This window comes from Prionailurus viverrinus, chromosome A1 (genome assembly GCF_022837055.1).
Source record: "Prionailurus viverrinus isolate Anna chromosome A1, UM_Priviv_1.0, whole genome shotgun sequence".
NCBI classification, from domain to species: domain Eukaryota; kingdom Metazoa; phylum Chordata; class Mammalia; order Carnivora; family Felidae; genus Prionailurus; species Prionailurus viverrinus.
Genome location: NC_062561.1, coordinates 114,615,276 through 114,636,784, shown reverse-complemented (window position 1 = coordinate 114,636,784; position 21,509 = coordinate 114,615,276). Strand labels below are relative to the sequence as shown.

General features: G+C 46.5%; 1 protein-coding gene across 15 annotated transcripts in view; it reads left to right on the top strand.

Moving 5' to 3' along the window:
* The window catches only part of KLHL3 (kelch like family member 3), a 283,806-nt gene extending 270,160 nt beyond the window's left edge, over nucleotides 1-13,646 (top strand). For 14 of the 15 annotated variants that reach the window (XM_047851125.1, XM_047851128.1, XM_047851119.1 and 11 more), the window contains 4 exons: nucleotides 2,520-2,648; nucleotides 5,710-5,850; nucleotides 8,079-8,222; nucleotides 12,180-13,645. In XM_047851125.1, the coding sequence (XP_047707081.1) occupies nucleotides 2,520-2,648; nucleotides 5,710-5,850; nucleotides 8,079-8,222; nucleotides 12,180-12,208 (443 nt within the window). In that variant the 3' untranslated portion in view covers nucleotides 12,209-13,645. Of the gene's footprint in view, nucleotides 1-2,519; nucleotides 2,649-5,709; nucleotides 5,851-8,078; nucleotides 8,223-12,179 lie in introns of all 15 variants that reach the window. The other variant, XM_047851129.1, reaches the window with a different exon arrangement.
* Nucleotides 13,647-21,509: the final 7,863 nt, after the last annotated feature.

Below are 21,509 nucleotides of genomic sequence, written 5' to 3'. Positions count from 1 at the left end.
GAAGTGGGAATGTAGCTGGAATATATGCATTTAGACATGTACGCAGGCATTCTCTCTCTCTCTCTCCCTCTCTCTCTGTCTCTGTCTCTGTCTCTCCCCGCCCCCGCCCCCCCCCCCCCATCTCCTATGCATCCACAAGAACACACTTACTTGCTTTAGGGAGAGTGTAATGTGCAGTGATTAGACAGACATTAGTAGAAATATTCTCTCTCACTGCATTTCTTGGTTTGTACCAGTATTGCATAAATTTTCATTTAGAAGTATATTATTCTAACATACTAAATAAGTCATTTTGGTGAGTGCAAGGATTTTGTCCTCCTCTCAAGATAAATTGTTTCTTGCAATCTCATCCTCCTGGTGGAAACAGAAATTGATTTGTCTGCCAAATATAAGTGCTTTGTCTAGCCACCTTCCCATTTCCTCCCTTGTTCCTCAGCCAGGAATACTAAACAATAGTGTAGGGGTTAAAAATAGCAAGTCCCTGTTAATAGACTCAAGGAGAAACCTTGAGTCGGTATTTTTTCAGCTGATGCAAGGTTAGGATGGTTGATGGCAGGTTAGAGAAGTTGCCTTCGTGGTAGTGATTTGAAATACTCCCCTTGACAAGGGCTTGTGTGAGCATGTTCTGTGTGTGGAGGAAGTGCTGTCTTGTAGCGTGCCTGTTGAGACAGGGGACAGCCTGGGAATTTGTTGATCTTGTCCATTCTGAATTTGAAGCTCTTTGGCTGTGGGTCACCTTGGGGCTGCAGTGTGTCCTCCTCATAGCTTTGGTGAGAATGTTTCAGGAGGATTTTAAGGGGCCTCTGCTTCACCGTGGCCTTGGAGATAGGGCTCTCCACATGGTCACAGTCTTCCCTGCCCTCTCTCTGTCCTCTGTCATGGCTGTCTGGTCTGAATGACACTGGGGTTGTTCTCGGGAGCTCCGCATCTCCTCCACACCTGAATGACTTAGGTTTTGGCGAGCAGAGGGCAGCTGGTGGGCAGGTTGTTGCATCTTGGCCAGCCTATGTCATGGGAGCAGTCTGGACCCTGGAAGAGTTGTTGGGTCAGGAATCTGTGCTCTGGCTTACCGTAAGGGCAGAACTGGGGAGGACGTGTCCCTTTTTTCTTAGAAGGGTCCCTGGAAAGGACTCTGGGGCAGAAAACAAAACCAGCCTCAATGATAGAAGAATAAATAATTAAAAACATTTTTGTAAATGTTTATTTATTTTTGAGAGAGAGACAGAGTGTGAGCAGTGGAGGAACAGAGAGAGAGGGGGACACAGAATCCGAGGCAGGCTTCAGGCTCCGAGCTGTTAGCGCAGAGCCCGATGTGGGGCTCAAACTCACAAACCGTGAGATCATGACCTGAGCTGAAGTCACACGCTTAACCGACTGAGCCAACCAGGCACCCCAGTAATTTTATATTTGATATGACAGCAGTTTGAGCTTCTTTCTAATTTAAAAAAATGGCACACTTCCAAATAGTAGTTTTATTTTTGGTATTTCTCCCTCAGGAAAGCACATAATGACAAAAAAAAAAAAAGCACCTCATTTGGTTAGTAACTCTATTAAGTGGATTTGCATTTGGCAGTGTTTATTTAGTCTACAGTTAGTGTTTGAGATCCTTATTATAACTCCATTACTCCCCATAGGTCTGAGGCCTAGGCCTAGGTGAGGTAGGACTGCCCCTACCACACACACACACACACACACACACACACGGGGCGGGGGGGAGAGACAGAGAGAGAGAGAGAGAGAGAGAGAGAGAAGGGAGGGAGGGAGGAAGAGAAAGAAGAGACCCTTCATGTTTGAATCTCTGCTCTAGGGGAGCTGAAATGCTGATTTCCTGCCCCTCGTCCAACCTCATATGTCCATCCCCAGGCAGAAATGATGCCTTTAGATAACAACTTATGGTATTTTTACTTATGCGTAATGGTGTTTCAGTGATCTTGTGCATGGCTTGAAGATCACAAAGGAGCCTATCGATGAATTCCAGCCACCCCAGCCCAGATTGCACACACCATGCTGCGTCCACATGTTCCATTTGCTGGAATTGTGGATGGAGCACACGAAGTATGGTAAAGTCACGGTTTGGGTTCTCACTGAAGAATATCTTCTCATATTTGTTTTGTCTGCTGTTGTAAGCCATTAGCCAAAAGTCAATCTGCCTGCCTGTAGCTGGGCCCCACTAGCTTTTTATTTCTTGGGTGCCTTATTCTGGAGAAGATCTAATATAGTTCGCTAGCAAGAATATGCTGAGCCACAGTGGTGCCAGGCCATAGCTTTGCATTGGGTATTTAGGGTGCTTATTTAGAAAGATGCTCTGAACTGCATTAAGGAGCCTCATGGCTTAAGAGGAAGTAGAAGGCAGAATTGTGAAGAATGCATAGTCTGGTTTGTGGTCCCTCTGGAGGAAAGGGGCCCTGAACTTTCATGACGATGAAGGTGCCCCAGTGGGTTAACGATGGAGTTTCAGCCAAGCTGCAGTTCTGTGCCACTGTCCCTGCCACCACCCTCAACCACTTTGTCTGTTCCAGGGAAGCTGTATGCTGTCGGGGGTTATGATGGGGCTTCCCGCCAGTGCCTGAGTACCGTGGAGCAGTACAACCCAGCAACCAATGAATGGACCTATGTGGCAGACATGAGCACCCGCCGCAGTGGCGCAGGTACGAGGAGCCTCAGGGCGCAGGCTATGTCTGATCCACTCCCAGGTGGGTCCGGAGACCAACAGTTGAACATTCTTCCTTACTTCACCTTCCCATTCTTTGCTTTTAACGTCTGTATTCCCACTGGCACCTTTCCAGCTCGACACAAGCACTTACATGTTAACCTCTCGCAGGGAATATTCTCTTCACCATCATCCCTTCCATCTCTGTGGAAATAACTGCATCCCTGAAAAGTGAAGGCTTGCTGCGTGCCAGGTGCTGTCTTAATAAGCACCTTCAATTTATTTAGTCCTCACCACTGCCCCTAAAAGGTAGACACAACATAAATTCCACTTAACAGAAAGTAAGTTGACCGGGGGTGAGTAATTTGCTCAAGGTCATATAACTGGTAGAGTCAGGATTTCTACTCCTTTCACCCGTTTGGCCCTCCCCCTGGCAACTATCAATCTGTTCTCTGTATTGTGGGCTTTGATTTTTTTTTTAAGACTCTACATATAAGTGGACATCATATGTTATTTGTGTTTCTCTGTCTTCTTTTACTTAGCATAATGTCCTCAAGGTCTTTTTTGTGTGTGCATTTTTTTTCTTTATTGTATTTTTAAGACTAAATTGTGTTCTCACTTTATAGTTCCAAACACATGACTACTTGCTCAGCATTCCTTAATGCTATTTTAATATTATTCATAAACTTTTGTGTGCTCACTAGTTAGAAAACAAAAAGGTGTATGGTCCCATTTAAGAAGCATTTGTATGTGGAATACTACTTTTAGTGAGATTGTGTTTGCTGACTCTGACAAGTTGGCCCTCCTTGAACACGGAGCACATGCCTGGAAGTCAGGAGGCCTGTGCTCTAGTGTTGAGTCTGCTAGAACTTGCCATGTGACTTTGAGCAAGTCCCTTCCCCCTTTCTGGCTTCTGATTCCTCAGATGTGAAATGAGTGGGCTGCAGTAGATGTTCCCCAGGGGCTGGTTCAATGCACACATATCATGGTTCCTCTCCCTTCCTAGAGCTCTTTTAGTAATTTTGGTTTAGAGAGTCTTGGTAGAGTCTTGTTTGTACTTCCTAGGAATCTTCTGTGACTTTAGGTGTGAGAGCAAGTTCAAAGCTCAAGGATGTAGGGACAGCTGAGGAGGAGTGGAATGGCACCGAGACATGGGGCTGCTTCTAGGAGCATCTCAAGCAGCAAGTGTGGAGGGGCAGCCCCGTGTGGAGCCCCTAGCACAGACCGGCCCCATCTGCCATAGATCTGCCTCTGGAGGCGAACTGCTCCGTCTGTGCCAGGCTGCCCAGGCCTTGTTACTGTGTGGAGTTCACTAGGGCTGCTCTGGCCCTGGATGGTGGCAACTCTACTGGCCGTGGCACTGGGTGACCTCAGTTTAGGGAATGCTCCCTCTCCAAGAGGTGGACTCTTGACTCAAGTTACTGTCAGAGCCCTGGCCTCAGGCTCCCAGGTCAGCTTTTGTTATATGCTTCACATCCCTAAGATTAGGGGAAGCCTCACCTCTGGAGTTGAGAACCTGCATGGTGGGTGTTCTTTGGTGGCTGAAGAACCAGACTTTGGCCTCTGGCTACTTCTGGCCCTTTGAAGTGCTGGGAGCCATGGTGGCTTTTAGGTCCAGGAGACATCAGTGTGAACATTTGTGGAAGAGGCTGTAGAAGGGCAGGGGAGACCCTGAGGACCTGGAATGCTGCTTTCTTTTTCAAGAGCGTGTGAGCAGTGCTCACAGATGGTTGGAGGAGGGTAAAGAGGCCATGACTGGAACCCAGGCTCTGCTAGTTCTGGGAGAGGGGCAGATGAGGCTGCTTTGGAACACACTGAATTTCATTATACCCAAGTCCGTTGGATAGCCATTGTTGATACAACACCACCATCTGCTGTTAGTTTAGGGCAACTGTGAGGAACCACCAGCACAACCAGCATAATTGCTAGATGGGATTTTACATATTTTGGCATTCAAACAAGGACCTAGTACCATCAGGCACAGGGAAATAGTCTGAATAGTATAGGGTCCTTGTCCATGTGAAGTTTATATCCTAGAAATTGAGTCTTTGGGTCTGACACGTGGCTGCACATCCCAATCACCTGAGGTACCTTTTCTGAGTCCCAGCCAGTGTCTCTGGGAGGGAGGCCCTGGGAATCTATATTTTCAAAATCTCTCCACCTGATTGTGATGCAGCCTGTCGTGGGGCGAGGTAGCCTGTGTGCCATGTTGCTTTGCAAATGGGAGAACTGAGGCCTGCAAAGGGGAAGTTTCACCCGGCAGCAAGTTAGAGACACACGTCCAGACCTACGTGTCCCGGACACCAGGTCTGTTGCTGTTTCCACTCCCCTTCCTTCTGTGACCTGCACTGAAGGGTTTTAAAAGAAGACACTGAATCCTGTACACGATGCCATGCTAGAAGCAAGCTCGGGCCTATCAACATCGGGAGTGATGTAATGTCCCTCTACAAGATAAGAGGAGAGTGTGTGGCAGAAAGGACGGGTTCTGCTTTGGGGCATGCAGGGAGGTAGGGAGGTCTGCGCAGTAATGATGGCAGTGCACCTGCTACGCGGCTAGTTGCCAGGTTTAACTCCTCTTACTCAACTAGTATAATTGAAGGCTGAGGAATACGAGTAGGAAGACTTGGCAACACAGACAGGCCAACGGGAGGACAGATGTAATTTTACCGTCTGGAGATAACTTCTTCTAATGTTTTGGAGGATTTCTTTCAGCCTTTTTTTTTTTTTTTTACTTTATTTCTTTGCATAGGAACCCTCTCTCCCCATTTTATACATACATGGTCACATACGTGTTACATATGTATGTATATTTATGTTTCTCTAAATAGATACAGGGTCATTTTCTCTTTGTATTTAGGGAATTCTCAGATTGACAGTTGTAGGAGGCAGGTAGGATGTCATATTTGTTTTATGGATGAGGACACTGAGGTCGAGGGGAACAGAGCAGGACTCCTCATGTCACCCTGCTGGTGACAGTTGCCCAGGACTGGACACCAGGCCTCCTGGTTTCTGGTCGTGGTAGCCAGCTTGAGGCTGGGACACTGTACTCTGCCTTTCAGGGGTCGGGGTCCTCAGTGGACAGCTGTATGCCACAGGCGGGCATGACGGGCCCCTGGTGAGGAAAAGTGTTGAAGTTTACGATCCTGGAACAAACACCTGGAAGCAGGTGGCGGACATGAACATGTGCAGGCGCAACGCAGGTAATATGACCGCTCTTTCCTTCTGTCCTTGCGGGGTTTGGGAGTGAACACTAGCTCCAAAAGAAAAGCAGAAGGGAGAGACTCCCAGAACCTGGGCCCAAGCTTGTACCTCACACAGGAGTATCCCTTTGCCAGCTAGGCTCTGGGCTGGGAGAGGGGAGAGCCAGGGACCACAAAAGCTAGCCACAGGGTCCCCTATGTAGATGCAGGGGGTTCTTCCTCTTCCAACAAAGGGTGATGACTTTGTGCACACATGGACACAGACCCAGACAAGCCCTCCGATTACCGTCAAAGCCCCCTGTCCAATGGCTCTGTTGGGTAGCTAAGCACAAGGCTGTGTGGACATGGTCAGGCAATGATGCTTGCTTCTATCTTTTCTTTGCCACTACCTGGTTCTGAGAACCCCTCACTTCCCACCTGAAACCCATCTCCTTCCTTTTAGGGGTAACCAGTCCCCTTATTCATTCTCTGGTGGGAACACTTCCCATTTTCCTTGCTTTGTGCTTCTGTCTCTCTGTCCCTTCCCCTTTTCTTTCCTGTGGGAATGATTTATCTTAGAGGGTTTAGATTTTTATTCCGGGAGCCTGACATCCCTATTAAACTATTTCCTTTGACAACTTTGTCTTCTGGCTCGGGTCCTTTGTTATTATACCTTACTTTATCCTCTTTACTCTATGAAAGTGTTGACTTAGCTTAGCTTCCCAGGCTGGAAAGACAACTAGGTGACTTTCTGGCAGATTTATTTCCTTTATATCAAGTTACCAGTTTGCTAAATTCATTTGTAGCTCACATGTTGAAAGTGTAAACAGAGGAGAGTTATTAATTTGCCCATTGCCTAAGCCCGCCATGATGTAACTTGGCACTTGGCCTTAAACCACATGAGCGAGAGATTATAGACACTCGAGGGATTACCTAACACAGCTAGTGTGTCTTGAGTCCAAAAATAGATGTGTGTATATGTACACATTTACATACAGATATTTCTGTTTTTTAATAGCAAAAGTGGAATCACACTGTGATGCTATTTTATAATCTCCTTTTCCAATCCACTTTAAAATCTTCCATGAATAACTTATTATAACATGAAATATATTTACATGATATTTTAAATGGCTATATCATAATTTGAATAACTAATCTACTGTTGGACATTTATTTCCATCTTTGCTATCAGTAACGCTTTTGTTATTACAAATGGTCCTTTGGCTAATCAGTGCACACATCTAAAATTATTTCTTTAGAATAAAAGTCTAGAAGTAAAATTTTTGAGCCTGAGTGAGCATACGTGCTTTCACTACCATCCAGGAAAGTGGTACGTTTTATCTTCTCACCAGTGTTTGAGATATATCTTCATCAATACTTATAATTACAACTTTTTGAACATCACCAACCCCTTAGTCTCATTTTGAAAAAAGACATGTATGTTGGACTATGGCCTCTTAATTAAAAAAAATTTTTTTTAATATTTATTTTTGAGAGAGAGAGATACAGAGCATGAGCAGGGGAGGGGCAGAGAGAGAGAGAGACAAAAGAATCCGAAGCAGGCTCCAGGCTCCAAGCTTTCAGCGTAGAGCCTGACAATGGGCTCGAACTCCCAAACTGCGAGATTATGACCTGAGCCAAAGTTGGACACTTAACTGACTGAGCTCTTGATGAGCAAAATAACAGTTTCCTACCCTTGAGCCCCTGCTGCATGAGACCTTGCCCTCAAACCAGCCCTCGGTGAGATCAGAGCAGGAGGGATGCCTGGTCCCTGGGAGCTTTGTGTGGATTTAGACTTAAGTAGTGCAAAGGCATCACAGACGTAGCCATAGCCACACAAGAGGGATCTAACAGCATTTATCAGGGAAAACTTAGAAGCAGAGCAGTAGTACTGTGGGTGAGGTTCCCTTAGTCTGGGCATGAGAGGTCTGCATGCACCAGTAGGCAATGCTCCCGTAGAGAGGGGCCCATCCTGGTAAGCTCTAAGTACTGATAGGGTCAGGGACCAGGAACTGTCCATGGGACATGTAGTAGTGATTCCCCCTTTTTAGAAAGGGGGATCCTCGGAGCCCAGTGGCTGTTGTCAGCATGTCCTTCGGTTGAGCACAATGAGACCAAAGAACTAGCTCCTGGAGCTACCTTGAAAGGGAGGAGGAGCACCTCCAGGGCCATCCAGATCTGTCTCCCATCCATTCCCATCACTGGTGACTCCTGCTGTAATGTCTCCTCTGGCCTCTGGTTCACAGGGGTGTGTGCAGTGAATGGGCTCCTGTATGTGGTTGGAGGGGATGATGGATCCTGCAATTTGGCTTCGGTGGAGTACTACAACCCTGTCACCGACAAATGGACGCTGCTGCCAACCAACATGAGCACGGGGCGGAGCTACGCAGGTCAGTGCGCTTCACTCCGACTCCACCCTCATCTCACCCCACCCCTGCGCAGAGGGTGTGGGTTGGGGGTGGAGGTGAGTTTGCTGAACTTGGGACTAAGCACCTTCTCCAGAAAGGGCAGATAATTGTCACATGTCACCCACCACTCTTCCATTCTGTGCCCATGACACATACCCATAATTAGCACTGTTTTCCCCCAGCAAACCTGAAGGTAGCCCCAGAATTCTCTTTGACACCTGTGTTCCAGGGAGCCGCTTCCAACTACTCTGATTTGTCGTAAGAGGTTTTAGAATTTCATTGTCATTTCTGGGCTCCTAGATAGAGTAAGATACAGTTCTTGCCTTACACAAGTTTAATTGGAAAGATAAGGTCTGTCTACATGAAATAGGACATACAAGGTGATGTCCACATAACTTCTAAATGGAATGTGCTCTGCTGTACATATTTTAGGACACAACAGGTGACAACTTCCTGGAGGAAATGGGGCATGATTAAACTTTGGGGGGGGGGCTCCCATCATACAGCTCGCTGCCCTTTGCCAGGTTTTCCCTCCCTGTACCACAGGGCAGTGTGTTTGGTACAGCGTGTACATTTGCTGTCATCTTTTCAAGAACCTTCTGGATGAATGGGACTGTATCTTTCCATTTTATAGATGATGAAATTGAGGTTTGGAGAGTCTTAAGGAACCTGCCCAAGACCACATGGTTTTAAAAAAAATGGCGAAGTCAGAATTCAGACTCCAGTCTGACTCCTGAGCCCATGTCCTTTGTACTACCCCAGCTGAGAGGGAGAAACTATTCCGGGCATGAGGCTGGAGGGAGGAATAGGAATGAAGCCAATGTAGAGGCTCATTCCTGGGGAGTGTGTGATGGGTTTGGTGAGGCCTGGGAGGTCGGACCACAGTGGGTACTGCTGATGGCAGGGGCATGTAGCCCTCTGCTCCTTGTATCTCGTCTTTCAGGAAGTGGAATAGTTAGGGCTAACAGTTATTGACTGAGCACAGACGAACATGCCAGGCATTACCCTACGTATTCTACAATCACTATCTCCTTTAGTCTACCCCACGACTCCCAACAGCATTCTTATTCCCTTTTTATATTAGAAGGTCAATCACTCTGTCTTGTTTGGATTTCTGTGCAGAGGAAGATTGTACCATGCAGGCTTAAAGGGGCTCCTATCACATTTTGTCAAGACAGGTCCTCAATTGCAGCAAACTTAATTTATTTTTTTCCTCGTGTAGGATTTTTCTCAACTAAATATAAAAGATGCTAGAGTTATTTTGGTCTTAGAGTGAGTGATTCTTTTCTCAAGATTAATTATTAAAACGAGTACTTTCATTTTCTTTTCAAAGAAAATGTAGTGGCAAGACCAGGGCATTTTCGAGTACGAGGCAGCAAGGCCAGTGAGGGACCCTCCCTTTGCTCTTATTGGGCCTTAATGAGAGGGGAAGGTTTAGGTATAAGTGGTTAGAATTTCATATATGTTCTGAATATTTCATGTCCACTCCTTTATTGTCTGTCCCCTCTAGAAGCAGGTGAGAAGGATACAAGCAAACGTGCAATTTGTGTTAAAGTCCATTGACTGAGTGAATCCATTTTTTTTTAAGAATCTAAAGAAATGGTCTGAAATGCAGAGATTTATGGATAATTATTGTTTGGAGTATTATTTATGATAGCAGAGGGCAGAGAGCTACTTAGTGTCTGCCATCAGGAAGTAGTTAAACTGTGGAATATTTTTACAGTGGAAGTGTTCTTAATGTCATAAGAACATGTTTGTGACAGACTGTTAGGTTAAAAAGGGAGAATGCACAAAGTATGTACCACTTGAGCTCACTCAGGTGGTCCTGGGGTCACGGACGTTTGAAGAGCTACCACCTAAAAAAATGGATATTGGAATCAGATCTGAATTTGAGTTCCAGTTCTGCTACTTGCCCTGGAGACTCTGGGGTGGGTAATCGGTCTGAGTGAACCTCTTGTATTCTCATTTGTAAAATGAGAATAAAATCATACCACATCTCTTACAACTTGTGTGCGGTAATACGTGGAACACTTAGTACTGTGCCTTCCCTGGCACGTAGCATCCCCTTGGTAAATGATCAGGATTATTTTTAGAAGCCAGGAAATAGTCCAAAAAACATTAAAAAAACATAAAGAAAATTTTTTAAATGGTGATTCTTTTTGTATGAAGGGATTAGAAAATTTCTTTTCCTTGTGTTCTTCTGCATTTTCCAAATTTCCCATAATGAGAATATTTTACTTTTATAATCAAAAGAAGTTTATATAAAAAAGCAATATAGGAACCTACTTTAAAAAAAAAAACGCTGCATTATGAAAGAGATTCCTGAGGTGCATGCAAGATGTTCTCAGGGTCAGGCAGCCCATCTGGGTCTGGAGACTCTGCTGTTGCCCACCTCAGAGCTTTTCTGCCTTCACCTTTATCCAGAATTCATATGCAATGGATATCTTAGCACAATCTCACCACATGGGTATCCTGGCATTTCTTTTAGCATTGTTCTCTCAATCTCATCTGCAACCAGATTTTATAGCCATGGGAATATGTTGAAGCGAGGCTCTAGTTACGCTGTACCAGTAGACCTTACCTGTAAATTAGGGTTTTGTTCAGTTGCAGATATCAGAAAAACTGACAGGTTCTTGCTTAAATAAGGAAGGCGTGTTATTTGTCTTAGGCAGAAAGAAGTCTAGGGCTGGCCAAGGGGCTCAGACTGTCGTTGGAGAACCAGGTTTCTCCTCCCTTTTCTCTTTTGCCAGCTATACCAGTAGTTGCCGCTGCTGCCTTGGGCCCTATGTAAGCATCCTCTGAGGTGGGACAAGGGACACAGGCACAGCTGCAGCACTGGCAGATGTGCATTGACAATGGTCTTGGCCGGGACTGGGTCACATGGCACTTCCTGCTGCAAGGGAGTCTGGGAAGCTGAGTGTGTACGGTGCTATTCTCTACAATAGAGGACAGCATGGAGAAGGGAAGTTGGATGAATCAAGCGACGGTATCTGCCACATTACAGAGATTCTAGGGTCATCTGTGGATTCACAAAGTTAGCTGTGGAGGATGGTTCAACTTGGCTAAAACCCTTAACACACACAGACATGTCTGGTTTGGTTTTTTTTAAGTTTATTTATTTTGAGAGAGATCACGTGTGAGAGTGGGGGAGGGGCAGAGAGAGAGAATCCCACGCAGGTTCCAAGCTGTCAGCAACAGAACCTGATGTGACACTTGATCCCAAGAACTGTGAGATCATGACCTGAGCCGAAATCAAGAGTTGGAAGCTTAACCGACTGAGCCCTGCTTTGAGGCACCCCTGGAGTGTTTTTCCAAGTAGAATTTAGCCTTAGAGGGGTCTTTCAGTTGGGTGACCTTAAATAGTATGGGAGCTGAGCCTAAAGAGGTAAATGGACTTGCCTGAGGCCGGAGTGCAGCTTGAGTGGTGGCAGAGCTACAAGTGGAATTCGGTTTATCTTACTTCCATGAAGTCAGTCCAGTGTTCTTTTCACTTCATATTCAGTGTCTCCTAAAAGTAGGTACGAATCACTGTCACTTCTCTTACAGTGATACAGATGTAGATCTGTGGAGCTGCCTCTGGGGGTCTGGTGAAGGTGCTGAGTGTTGGTCAGCTGAGTCCTGGGATCGGGAAAGGAGTTGTTACCATAGAAACTGTGTACATGTGATGATGCAGGGGCTGGGGGTGGGAGACCACTAACCTGTGGTGTTGAAGGACTGTGCTTGTGAGTTCAAGTATCTTGCTGGGAGTTGGCCATGAGAGTGGGAAAGTGCCAGCCACTGGCCGGCAGCCTGAGTCCACAGGCCCTTCCGTGTTTGGATACAAACATGCCCCTTTCCCTTGCCTGGGGCCCTTGGGATGGCTTGGACTCATGAACTCCTTGGGACTCTGAATAACTTTGGAGAAGCTAAGTTTCTAACTCTCTCTCCTCTTCATCTTAGGTGTTGCTGTGATTCACAAACCCTTGTGACCCCAACTCCCACTGCCAGGAGGTGTGGGAGGGGAGGGGTGCTGCCTGTGACTGACAACGGCAGCACCATGATGCTGGGGGGCCACTTGCTGCAAGAGTCTGCGGTGGAGCCTGAAGTGCCCTCCTCCCCTGTGGCAATGTGGCAAAGTGCGTCCAGCGTGAAGGCTGGTGACTTGCCTCCTCCCCGAGCAGTGGGTTCCTGACAGCTCCAGCACCTTTGGGCTTTTTATGTGTGTTTCTATGGGAATACCTGAGAACCTGAAGTGTGTGTATATGTGCGTGTGTGTGTATGTGTGTAGACCATGGTGTTTCACTAAGTTGGGGATGTGTGACAATCTACTGGATTTCTTTACTACTGATCCTTCTATGCTAAAAATCAAATCACAGAAACCTCTCTTCTGGATTTGCCCCGTGGGAACCCTGAGATGACTAAAGCTGCTGTCTTCTGGAGGCCAGAAATGTCCAGAAGCAACTGGTGAGAGGGGCATTGCCCTGACCATGCCCACATACTGGCCTTGACTACTGGCACTGTCTGCAAAAGAGCTGGGCATTCTTGAATCTGTACCATGCCCTCTTTGTGCTAGAACTGGGAACAGATGGGTTCCCTAGCTCCTCCCTGGGCTCTGCTCCAGGAAGCAGATGACAACTGCCTAATCCTTGGGCCACTGGTCTTTGATGTGTGGATTCAGGTTAAGGAGAGTTTGTGTCTCTTCAGCTGGGAAAACTAGCTCTTTGGAGAAGCCCTGAGTGACACTGGAGAAAAAAAAATCTATATATACATGAAAAACAAAAACAAAACAACAAACCAAAGTGGTAAGGTAGTTCCTGCCTAAAATGGTCTGAGTGGATCCTATTTCTGAGTTTTCCTGTGATAGGACAGACCCCCATATATACTGGTTATCTAGGCTTAATTATTCACAGCATCCCATTTTACTCTCAAAAGTGTTCTGGTTTGGAGGATAAATAAAGGGTCATCCTACCTCCAAACCCAGAGATAGTTTTGCCCCTGCTTTGGGTGGGGTCATGTGTGATTTAGGTGGACACGGATGACTTCAAAGGAGTATATATCAGCTGGGGCTGGCCCCCAGCACTTGATGGCAGTGGTCAATTGGCCAAGTCTGTCCAATGTCCTCATCTTCCTTTTCTTGTGCTCTCCCCCTGTTCCAGGGCCTGTACCCTTTCTCCATCCTTCGGAATCCTCCCCTCCTTGTTTTTCCTGAGAGGGAGGAGATGGTGGTAAATGCCCTGGATGAGTGATCTCTCTCAGGGATATTTACATTTTAAAAGAGGAGCTTGATAAGAGCTTTGATAATTCACAGGTAAAAATTAAGGGCAGGACTTCAAGCATCTGGAGGGGGCAGATATTTAAGGGCATATGGAATCATTTTCATTGAAAGAAAGAAAAAGAAAAGAAAAAGGAAGGAAAGAAAGAAAGAAAGAAAGAAAGAAAGAAAGAAAGAAAGACTTTCCTAAAGGAGCAAGTCGTTTATGTTGGAATTTGTGGCATCAGGAGGGAAGGCCTTGTGTCTGGAAAGTTGTGTCACACCGTGGGGGCTGGAGTTTAACCCTCCCTGATTTGGGGCCCACTTACAGGAGCCAAAGGGCTTTCTGAAACCTGATGTTAGACTTCTGATATACCTGGGGTACTTCCAAGCAGTTACTGCAGGAGACTGGCTTCCCCCCAGCTCACCCCTGCAGTTAGAAAGCCACTAGCCTCCCTAGCTCGTTGGCTGCTTTGTGTATTTACTGTATATTTTTTGTGCACTAAACACTCAACTTTCCTGAAGAAGAAATGTCTTCCGATGTTGAGCGGATGTTATTTCAGTGAGACATTTGGAGAGCAGCACCAAGGCATCCAGAATGTTTAGCGGCTTTGGGAAGAGGCTAAACTACCAGTAGCTTTGTTGGGCCTGGAGGAAATGTCTCTAAAGCAATCAAAGCATGCCTTCAGTTGGGTGCTGTGTTCTCAGCTGGCCCTGGAGATGGCTGGTTTCAGAGCCCTGCCTGGCTCTGGCTTGGAAGCTGATGGAATGAGCGTTTGTTGCAATTGTTCTTCCTCTCTGTCAGAGGAAGGTTTGGGACTTTGTTATGGTGTGCGGTGGGGATGAGGTTGGGGGTTGGGGTCCGATATGTGCTATTCATACAGCTCCCAACTTCAGATTAAAGGTGCACTTCCCACCCATTTCCCAACACCCAGGAGCTGGACTTCCATGCTTTTGTGGGGGACATTATGTTTTTCATCTTCCCTGAGAGCTAGCCAGCCCTGTTTTCTGCTTTCGGAGTTTTGCTATTGGTTCCACCTCCCATCTCCCTTTCCAGAAGCACTGCCCCCTGCTGGTAGTACCGCTGAGGCCATGTTCATTTCATCCTCGAGTGTCCTTTCTCACGGGGACTAGAACACTGGTATGTCACCACCAAAAAGCCAGTCTGCTCTGGCTGCCCACAGATGCCACTTAAAACCTACTGTCTCTTTATCACCAGGTACGATTCTCTCTCTAGTGGACACAACAAACTTGTTTTCAAGTCTGTGCTGGCCATGTGGTAGGCGAACCCTTCACCCCCGCATCGGGGTGGCTGCCAACTGCTTGTGAATGCAACTTTGCCGCTGGTAAATCTGAAAGCTGATCACAGTAATGAAATGGAATTGCAGCCCAAGGTTAGAAGCAGCTTAGACGCCACTTGGATACTGATTTGGACAACACGGAAGTCAGACTCTGAATTCCAAAGTTCTTTCTCCTAAGTACCTAATGGCATCTTTCTTTCTAAAAAGTTGCAGTATTATGCAAATGACAGTGACCTCATTTTCTGCTATGCAATAAGAATACTTAATTCTCTTTCATGACAAACCAGTTGCAATATCCCCCAGCATGCTTTTTGAGCTCTCTTACTTTGATATCTGTTGTGTAATGTTTGTATATTCCTGAGCCAGATCCTTTCAAAGATTGCCTTTTTATAAAATTGAAGCTAAAGCTTTCAGGCTAAAATTTTAATGTAGATATTTTTATAAGATAATTTTTTAGGATATTTGAATTGATTTTTATTATCCATGATGATGAAATGTTCTGTTCCATTAGTCATTCACTATCATAGTTCATGGCTGTAGCTATTTTCCCTTTGTTTCCCACTCTCCCAAAACTGATTTTTCAGTAGTTCTCCAGAGATGAGTCTCTTTGACTTTGAGTCCTCTTTCTCAGTCCATATTCAAGGGAGAGTGCCGGAAAACTCAGTCACTGGTGTTTCTTGAATTGCTTAGGGACTAATGTTTAGCCTGACTTGGCAATTAGCCATCTAGATTGCCTGTCCACTTTTTTTGGAGTTGGCTTTCTCTGCAGGGGTGAGGCTGGTTGGCCCATCTCCTGGTGGCTGTCACTGCCTGGCACTAAGCTGGGCGCACTGTGGCATGGAGGCGCTCCAGAGAAAGCCCTGCCCTCCAGTACATACTCCCAGGGGTTTCCTAGGTCCAGCAGTCCAGTCCTCATTCTTTTCGATCTCGTTCTTCTGAAGCTTCTACCAGCTAAAGGGCTTTGTTGCTGGATGATGTCCCTTTTGGAAGTACCTTGTCTGTGAACTTTAAATGAGGGGTCACTCTTCATGATCTTTAAGAATGTGTTTAGCATATGCTTTACAGATGCTCACACTACACCTGAAACTTGTTTCTTGAGCTGTGTCTGTACTCCCAGGCTCTACTTTGTGTATTTATCTGCCATTAGCCTCATTAAAAAAAAAATCTTTATTTTTATTATTATCGGGACAGGTGCCATTTGAATTGCCTCCATGCTCCCCATTTGCACCTTGTTGGATCAGGTTGGGAGGTTGAGCAAACTCGTATTCTAAGCTGGAGTTTTTAAGGCTTTGTTTGCCTGGAGAAGCAAGGAGGTTGGAATGTATTATTATTTTTTCAAGTGTTTGCACTATTTAGAGTCCTAAGCCCCTCATGTTTAGCTGTGCTGTGTGTGCTGTGTGACCAAGCAGGTGAGCCAGCAGCACTTTGGACATTTGGGAATGGAAGAGACTTCTTCCATAGTGGATAATCACAACCTTGTAGCCCCTGCACAGCCTTTGTCATGGGGCTGAGTGACGTGTGGGTGTGGCATCAACCCAGGCAGGAATGCATGTGACTGTGGCATTTGAAGAAACAAATTGCCCTAGTACTATGTTCTTGCCTCTGCTTGAGATTGAAAATTATTTCCCCCCCTTTATGGTGGCAATAAAGGACCCTTGTTGGACTTCTTGTTTAATTTGTATATGATGTAGGAAATACTTCGAAAGAAGACTCAAGACACTGAATGTGTATGTCTGTGTGGGTGCTCTGTCCATGTGGTTGTCCATAGGCAGGCAGACTTGATGACTAACAGCCTGTTAACACATTGCATCCGTAAGGTCCTTGCTTTGGTATTCTCTGCTAGGATGTTAGAGACCATATATCTTGTAAAAGAACGCTCATCATGTGCTCCATCAGTTACAGTGATAGCTGAAGAAACTGTTACTCAAATGTATTATTTTAACAGGAATCAAGTTCTAGTTTCCCATACTCTATGTGACTTTAATTTTAATAAAATCTGAACTGTGAAAACTTTTCTCAGTATTTAATTTCTATACTCCGGACTGTCCACTGTATCTCAGACATGAAAAGGACAGACTTATTCCCATGTATCTTCAGATGAGGCCCTTCTTCAGTGAGGCTCAGAGAGGCCAGTCCCTTCAGTAGGTGTTGGGTGGTGTGGGCAACTGTCCAGTGATATGTCAGGTGGGTGGGCTGGTCTCAGGCACAGGAAAGAGGAAACAGAGATTTGGCTACAAATAAACATCTATTTTTTAAAGTTTGTTATAAGACCTGGAGATTTTACAGGTGTTATGTTTTGATTATAAAGTATACGAATGTTAGTTATATTTTATTAAATTTGTACAACTTTTGAATGTTTATAAAATATCAACATATATGAAATAACAAAATTTATTTATTGAGTATTTATTATGTGCCAGGCACTTTTCTTAGTGCTTGGCTTCTCTCAACGCATTTAATCCTCCTCATGGTCTTCTGAGTTACTATTATTGTCTTCATTTCACCAATGAAAATATGAAATGCAGAGTGGTTAGGTAACTTGCATGAGGTAGCAGTGGTACAGAGGGATGGAGCAAGGATACTGGTTGCTGTCTGAGGTCGTGTCCTCAGACAAAGTCAAAGCTGTTGCTACAGCCTTGAGGAGGTAATGAGGGGAAGAGGAGGTGCTAAGGAGCACCTAGGCGTCCTTGTGAAGTGCAAACATGGCTCAAGAAGAATACCGAAGCCCAACTTGTCTGGCCAGTTGGACCAACGATGTCCCCATTTTCTATTAATGGTAAATAATCATATTTGTTAGTGTGATGATAGTAGCAGTAGCCACATCTGATGATGTACTTATTTTACACCAGACACTCTGCTAAATGCTTTAGAACTTGATCTTTAATCCCCGTGACAACCTCTGAGGGAGGTGGCGTTGCCTTTTGGAGGCTGGACATTTTCTGTCGGCTGCTCTGCCTTGCCCCTTTTCCAGCTCCTCCTCTTGAGTAACTGTGGTCACCAGGAGTCCAATCTGAAGAGTAAAAGAACCTGCTGAGCTGGGCTTCACCATATGGGAGGTGAGCCTGTTAGTAAGTGTGCCTAGAGGCTTGCCTTGGCTGCAGTTCTTAAATCCACCTCCTCAGGGACCTGGGCTCCCTTCTGGTTAACAAACTGTACAGTTGCAGGATCCTTCAGCATGTGAGTGGTTCTGCCCAGTTCCAGGTGACTGATGGACAGCTCAGAGGGGTCAGGCTCATCTCGAAGCTAGAGAGACCCAAGGGACAAGTGGCAGCCTCTTGGCTAGATCCCTCCCCAGATTTGGAAAAGTGGATTTTTAGCCCCCAGAGGACACGGCGTGCTAGACTTTGTCTGTATCTCCAGTGCCTGTCTCAGCACTCGGGAGATAGTCACAGGAGAGGAAGAAAGGCATGTGAGGAGTACTCAAATGGTGGCAAACAGCAGGTAGAGTATGGGGTGCCAATGGGAGCTGGGGTGGGGGAGGAGAGAGAAACATGGGCACCCAGAGAGAACGGGGGACAGACTCATAGACACGTGGGAAAGGGGTGTGAGATTCCCACCGAGCAAGAAGAGAATGAGACACACAAAGAGACAGGGAGAGAAACATCATGAGAAACATGCCTGTATGTGCCCATGCACACGCACACGTGCACGCACACAACCAGAGATGCCACTCATACAGAAATCCAGACGCAGAGACCCAGAGGGAGATGGAGTGAGAGGGAACCATTTCTTAAATCGGCAGAAGACAAGTCAGCCTAGTGGTTCAGACCAGAAGTGTTAGAGGAGACACGGATTCACATGCAGCCTCCGGAAAGGTGAAGCTGTGGCCTCGAGCCAGTGTCTACCTCTCAGCATCAGTGCCTCCAACGGTAAAATACGGATGCTGACATCACTTTTGTGAGCTTGTGGAGAAGATTACTTGGCAAAGCCCAAAAACATGGAAGGCAGACACTCGAGGCCCCAGGGAGCCTGCGCCTAGCAGAACAGCTTCTTGAATAAGAGACCCCGTCTCCTGCAGTGACTGCAGAGGACATCCTGACAGCACGCAGGTCACTACGAGCTAGGAGTGCAAGTGGAGGGAGGAAAGACACAAGAAGAGAGCTGGGCTCTCTGTCCCAGGGTTTTGTCTGGTCTGGGGGTATCCCTGGGGTTCACCTTCTGAAGGAGGCCCCTATGCAAACCAGCGCAGAAGGAGCTTGGTCTACCCGCAGCTCCTTGGCTGCTTTCTATTTGGCACAACTGTGTTTAAGTCCCATTTGTTTCCTCCCTCCTCCCTCCCCCTGCGTGGGGTTGAGGGCATGTGTCCCCAGTTTACTTCCGGCTCTAGGAGTACATAATCTTCCTGGCTTTGATCCCACTGACTCCACAGAATGTGGGATTTAGTAGCACTTGTGTAACTGTTTATGTTCCTAAGGAATTTCAAGGAATTTTTGATTCTCAAAAAAGCCCAGTGAGGTGTCCAGGGCAGGTACTGTTTTCTGTACAGTAGGTTTCTACCTATTGTATACAATGGGCCCTTTCTCAGTGCAATGGCTGGTGCATGTGTAACATGCAGAGTGGGTAATTTATTAATGGTAGTGATTATTCCTCTTAACATTCCCATTCTACAGACAAAGAGGCTAGAAAGAGATTCAGATTCCCAGAATCAGAGCTTGGACTCTATCACTTAAGATTGTGTTTTGCTCCACACGACACCAGTGGCTTAACCAAAGGGTGGCTTATTTTGCTCACATAACCATGAGTCCAGAGGTAAGCGATCCAGGGCTGGCACAGCAGTTCCATGATTCTGTCGGGATCCTAGGTCTTTCTGTCTTTTTGCTCTTCTACCCTTAACATGTTGCAAGATGGATGCTCCACAGGTATTACCGCTTCTGCAAAAAGGCTTGACAAGAAAAAGAAGAAGGAAAAAGGGGTGGTGCCTGTTACAGGAAAGAAAGAGCTTTCCAGAAATCCCTAGTAGAGTACCACTTAGATTCCTTTCAGTGCCCTCAGCTGCAAGGGAGTCAGAGGAGGTGAATGCTTTTAACTGGGCACATTGCTGTTCCAAACAAACTTGCGAGTTGCACCTGGGAGAAAGAAGGGGAGCAGGGATATTGGGTAGGCAATGAGCAGTGTTGGCTACAAAGCTCTTATTAGCTTTCTGTTTCAAATGCCATGTGGTTCCCTCTCCTCCAGTCCCTCTCCTCCAGCGTGTCCATCCTCTTGCTTCTGCCCTTGAAATTACCTTAGCTGAGCACTAACCATATGCAAGGCTCCTTATCATCGAGGGCTGATGGTGCTCCCTGTGCACTTGGCACTGCTGAGGGGATAGGGAGTGGGCACCCTGGGACAGGACAGGGCAGGGAAGGCTCCTTCCGGAGCCTCACTCTGCTGTCTTCTTTGCAATATTGGCATTAGGGGTGGATGTCTCTCCTGCGGGATGAATGAGAAATCCTAAGCAATGCAAGACCTTTAGAAGCCTGTCACTGAGGCTTTAGAGACAGCTCATTTATCAGCTGTGGAAGTTTTCCTGAAGCGCTGATTGAGGAGGCCTGTCAGCTGCAAGATCTATAACCTTGATCTCAAGAGTGACCCATGTATGCAGCACCATAAATCTTTCTGAGCCACCAACTGGAAGGCAGAGGCAGGTGAGATTCAACGTTGGTCTCTTAGAGGTAATTTTCCCAACTCACTTGTCCTCCTGTCCTCCAGGATGTCCTCACATTTGATGGTGGCCCACTGGGTGGTGTTCAGAGCTGTGCTGAGCTGCAGGAGGTCATGAAAATGATGTGCACAGTCGGGCTGCCAAGCAGCTGTCCTAGGTCTGTTCTTGCTGGGTGTGGCTTCCACCCAAGCCCTGGCTGCAGAGCAGTAGGAGGAAATATCTGAGCTGCAGAGGCCTCCACCTTCTCTGTACCTGGTGAAGAGGGTATGTGGCAGCGTGGAGAGGGTGGAGGGAGAACCCGGAGACCGGGTCTCAAAGTGTCATTTGACAACACAGCGTGATGGTTAAGAGCTTTGAATCTGAGTTAGCGTACATTTAACCCCCTATCCACCCATTCCCAGGTCCTCTTCCAGACCCTCTGAGGACAGACAGGTCAACACAGGCATCATACTCCAGGTATGAGGGAGCCCACACTCTCGGGGAGCTAACAGCCCCCTCAAGTGCCTTCCTCTGGATCTGAACCTCACTTCTACCTTTAAGCAGCAGGCTGGATCTGAGGTGAGGGGATTGAGGGGAGAAAGGTTGGGACCATAGAGGGCATCCAAATGTATTTTTCCGCCCCAGATCCATCATTTTAATGTAACCTGACCTCCTATTTGAATGATTAACTAAGAAAGTGTCTGTCTTGGTGCCTGCGGTTTCTGCACAGCCCTGATAAGGAAGCCCATAAAATCATCTTCAGGCTCCCAGAGGAGATTTTATGTATGTCCCAGAAAAGGTGGTTTGATTTCTAGCAGCTTCTAGCAGGAACTTTCTGCCTGAATCTGGGAGGCTGCTAGGTGCCAGGATCCTGGGAAGGCAGGAAGGCTGACCCCAAGTGGACTCAGGAAGGCCCAAGTGGACACAGGTGGGATGAATAACAGAGCTGGTCATGCTGACTGCATGACCCAGAGGTGCCCTCTCACTGGGCTCTTGTGTACCCCTTCCTGAGTCAGTCTCTAGTTAGTCACTGCCTTCCCTGGCTGCTTCTGTACTTTGTGTGTATTCAATATATATTAACTCATTCAATACATATTTATCCAGCTCTTCCTGGA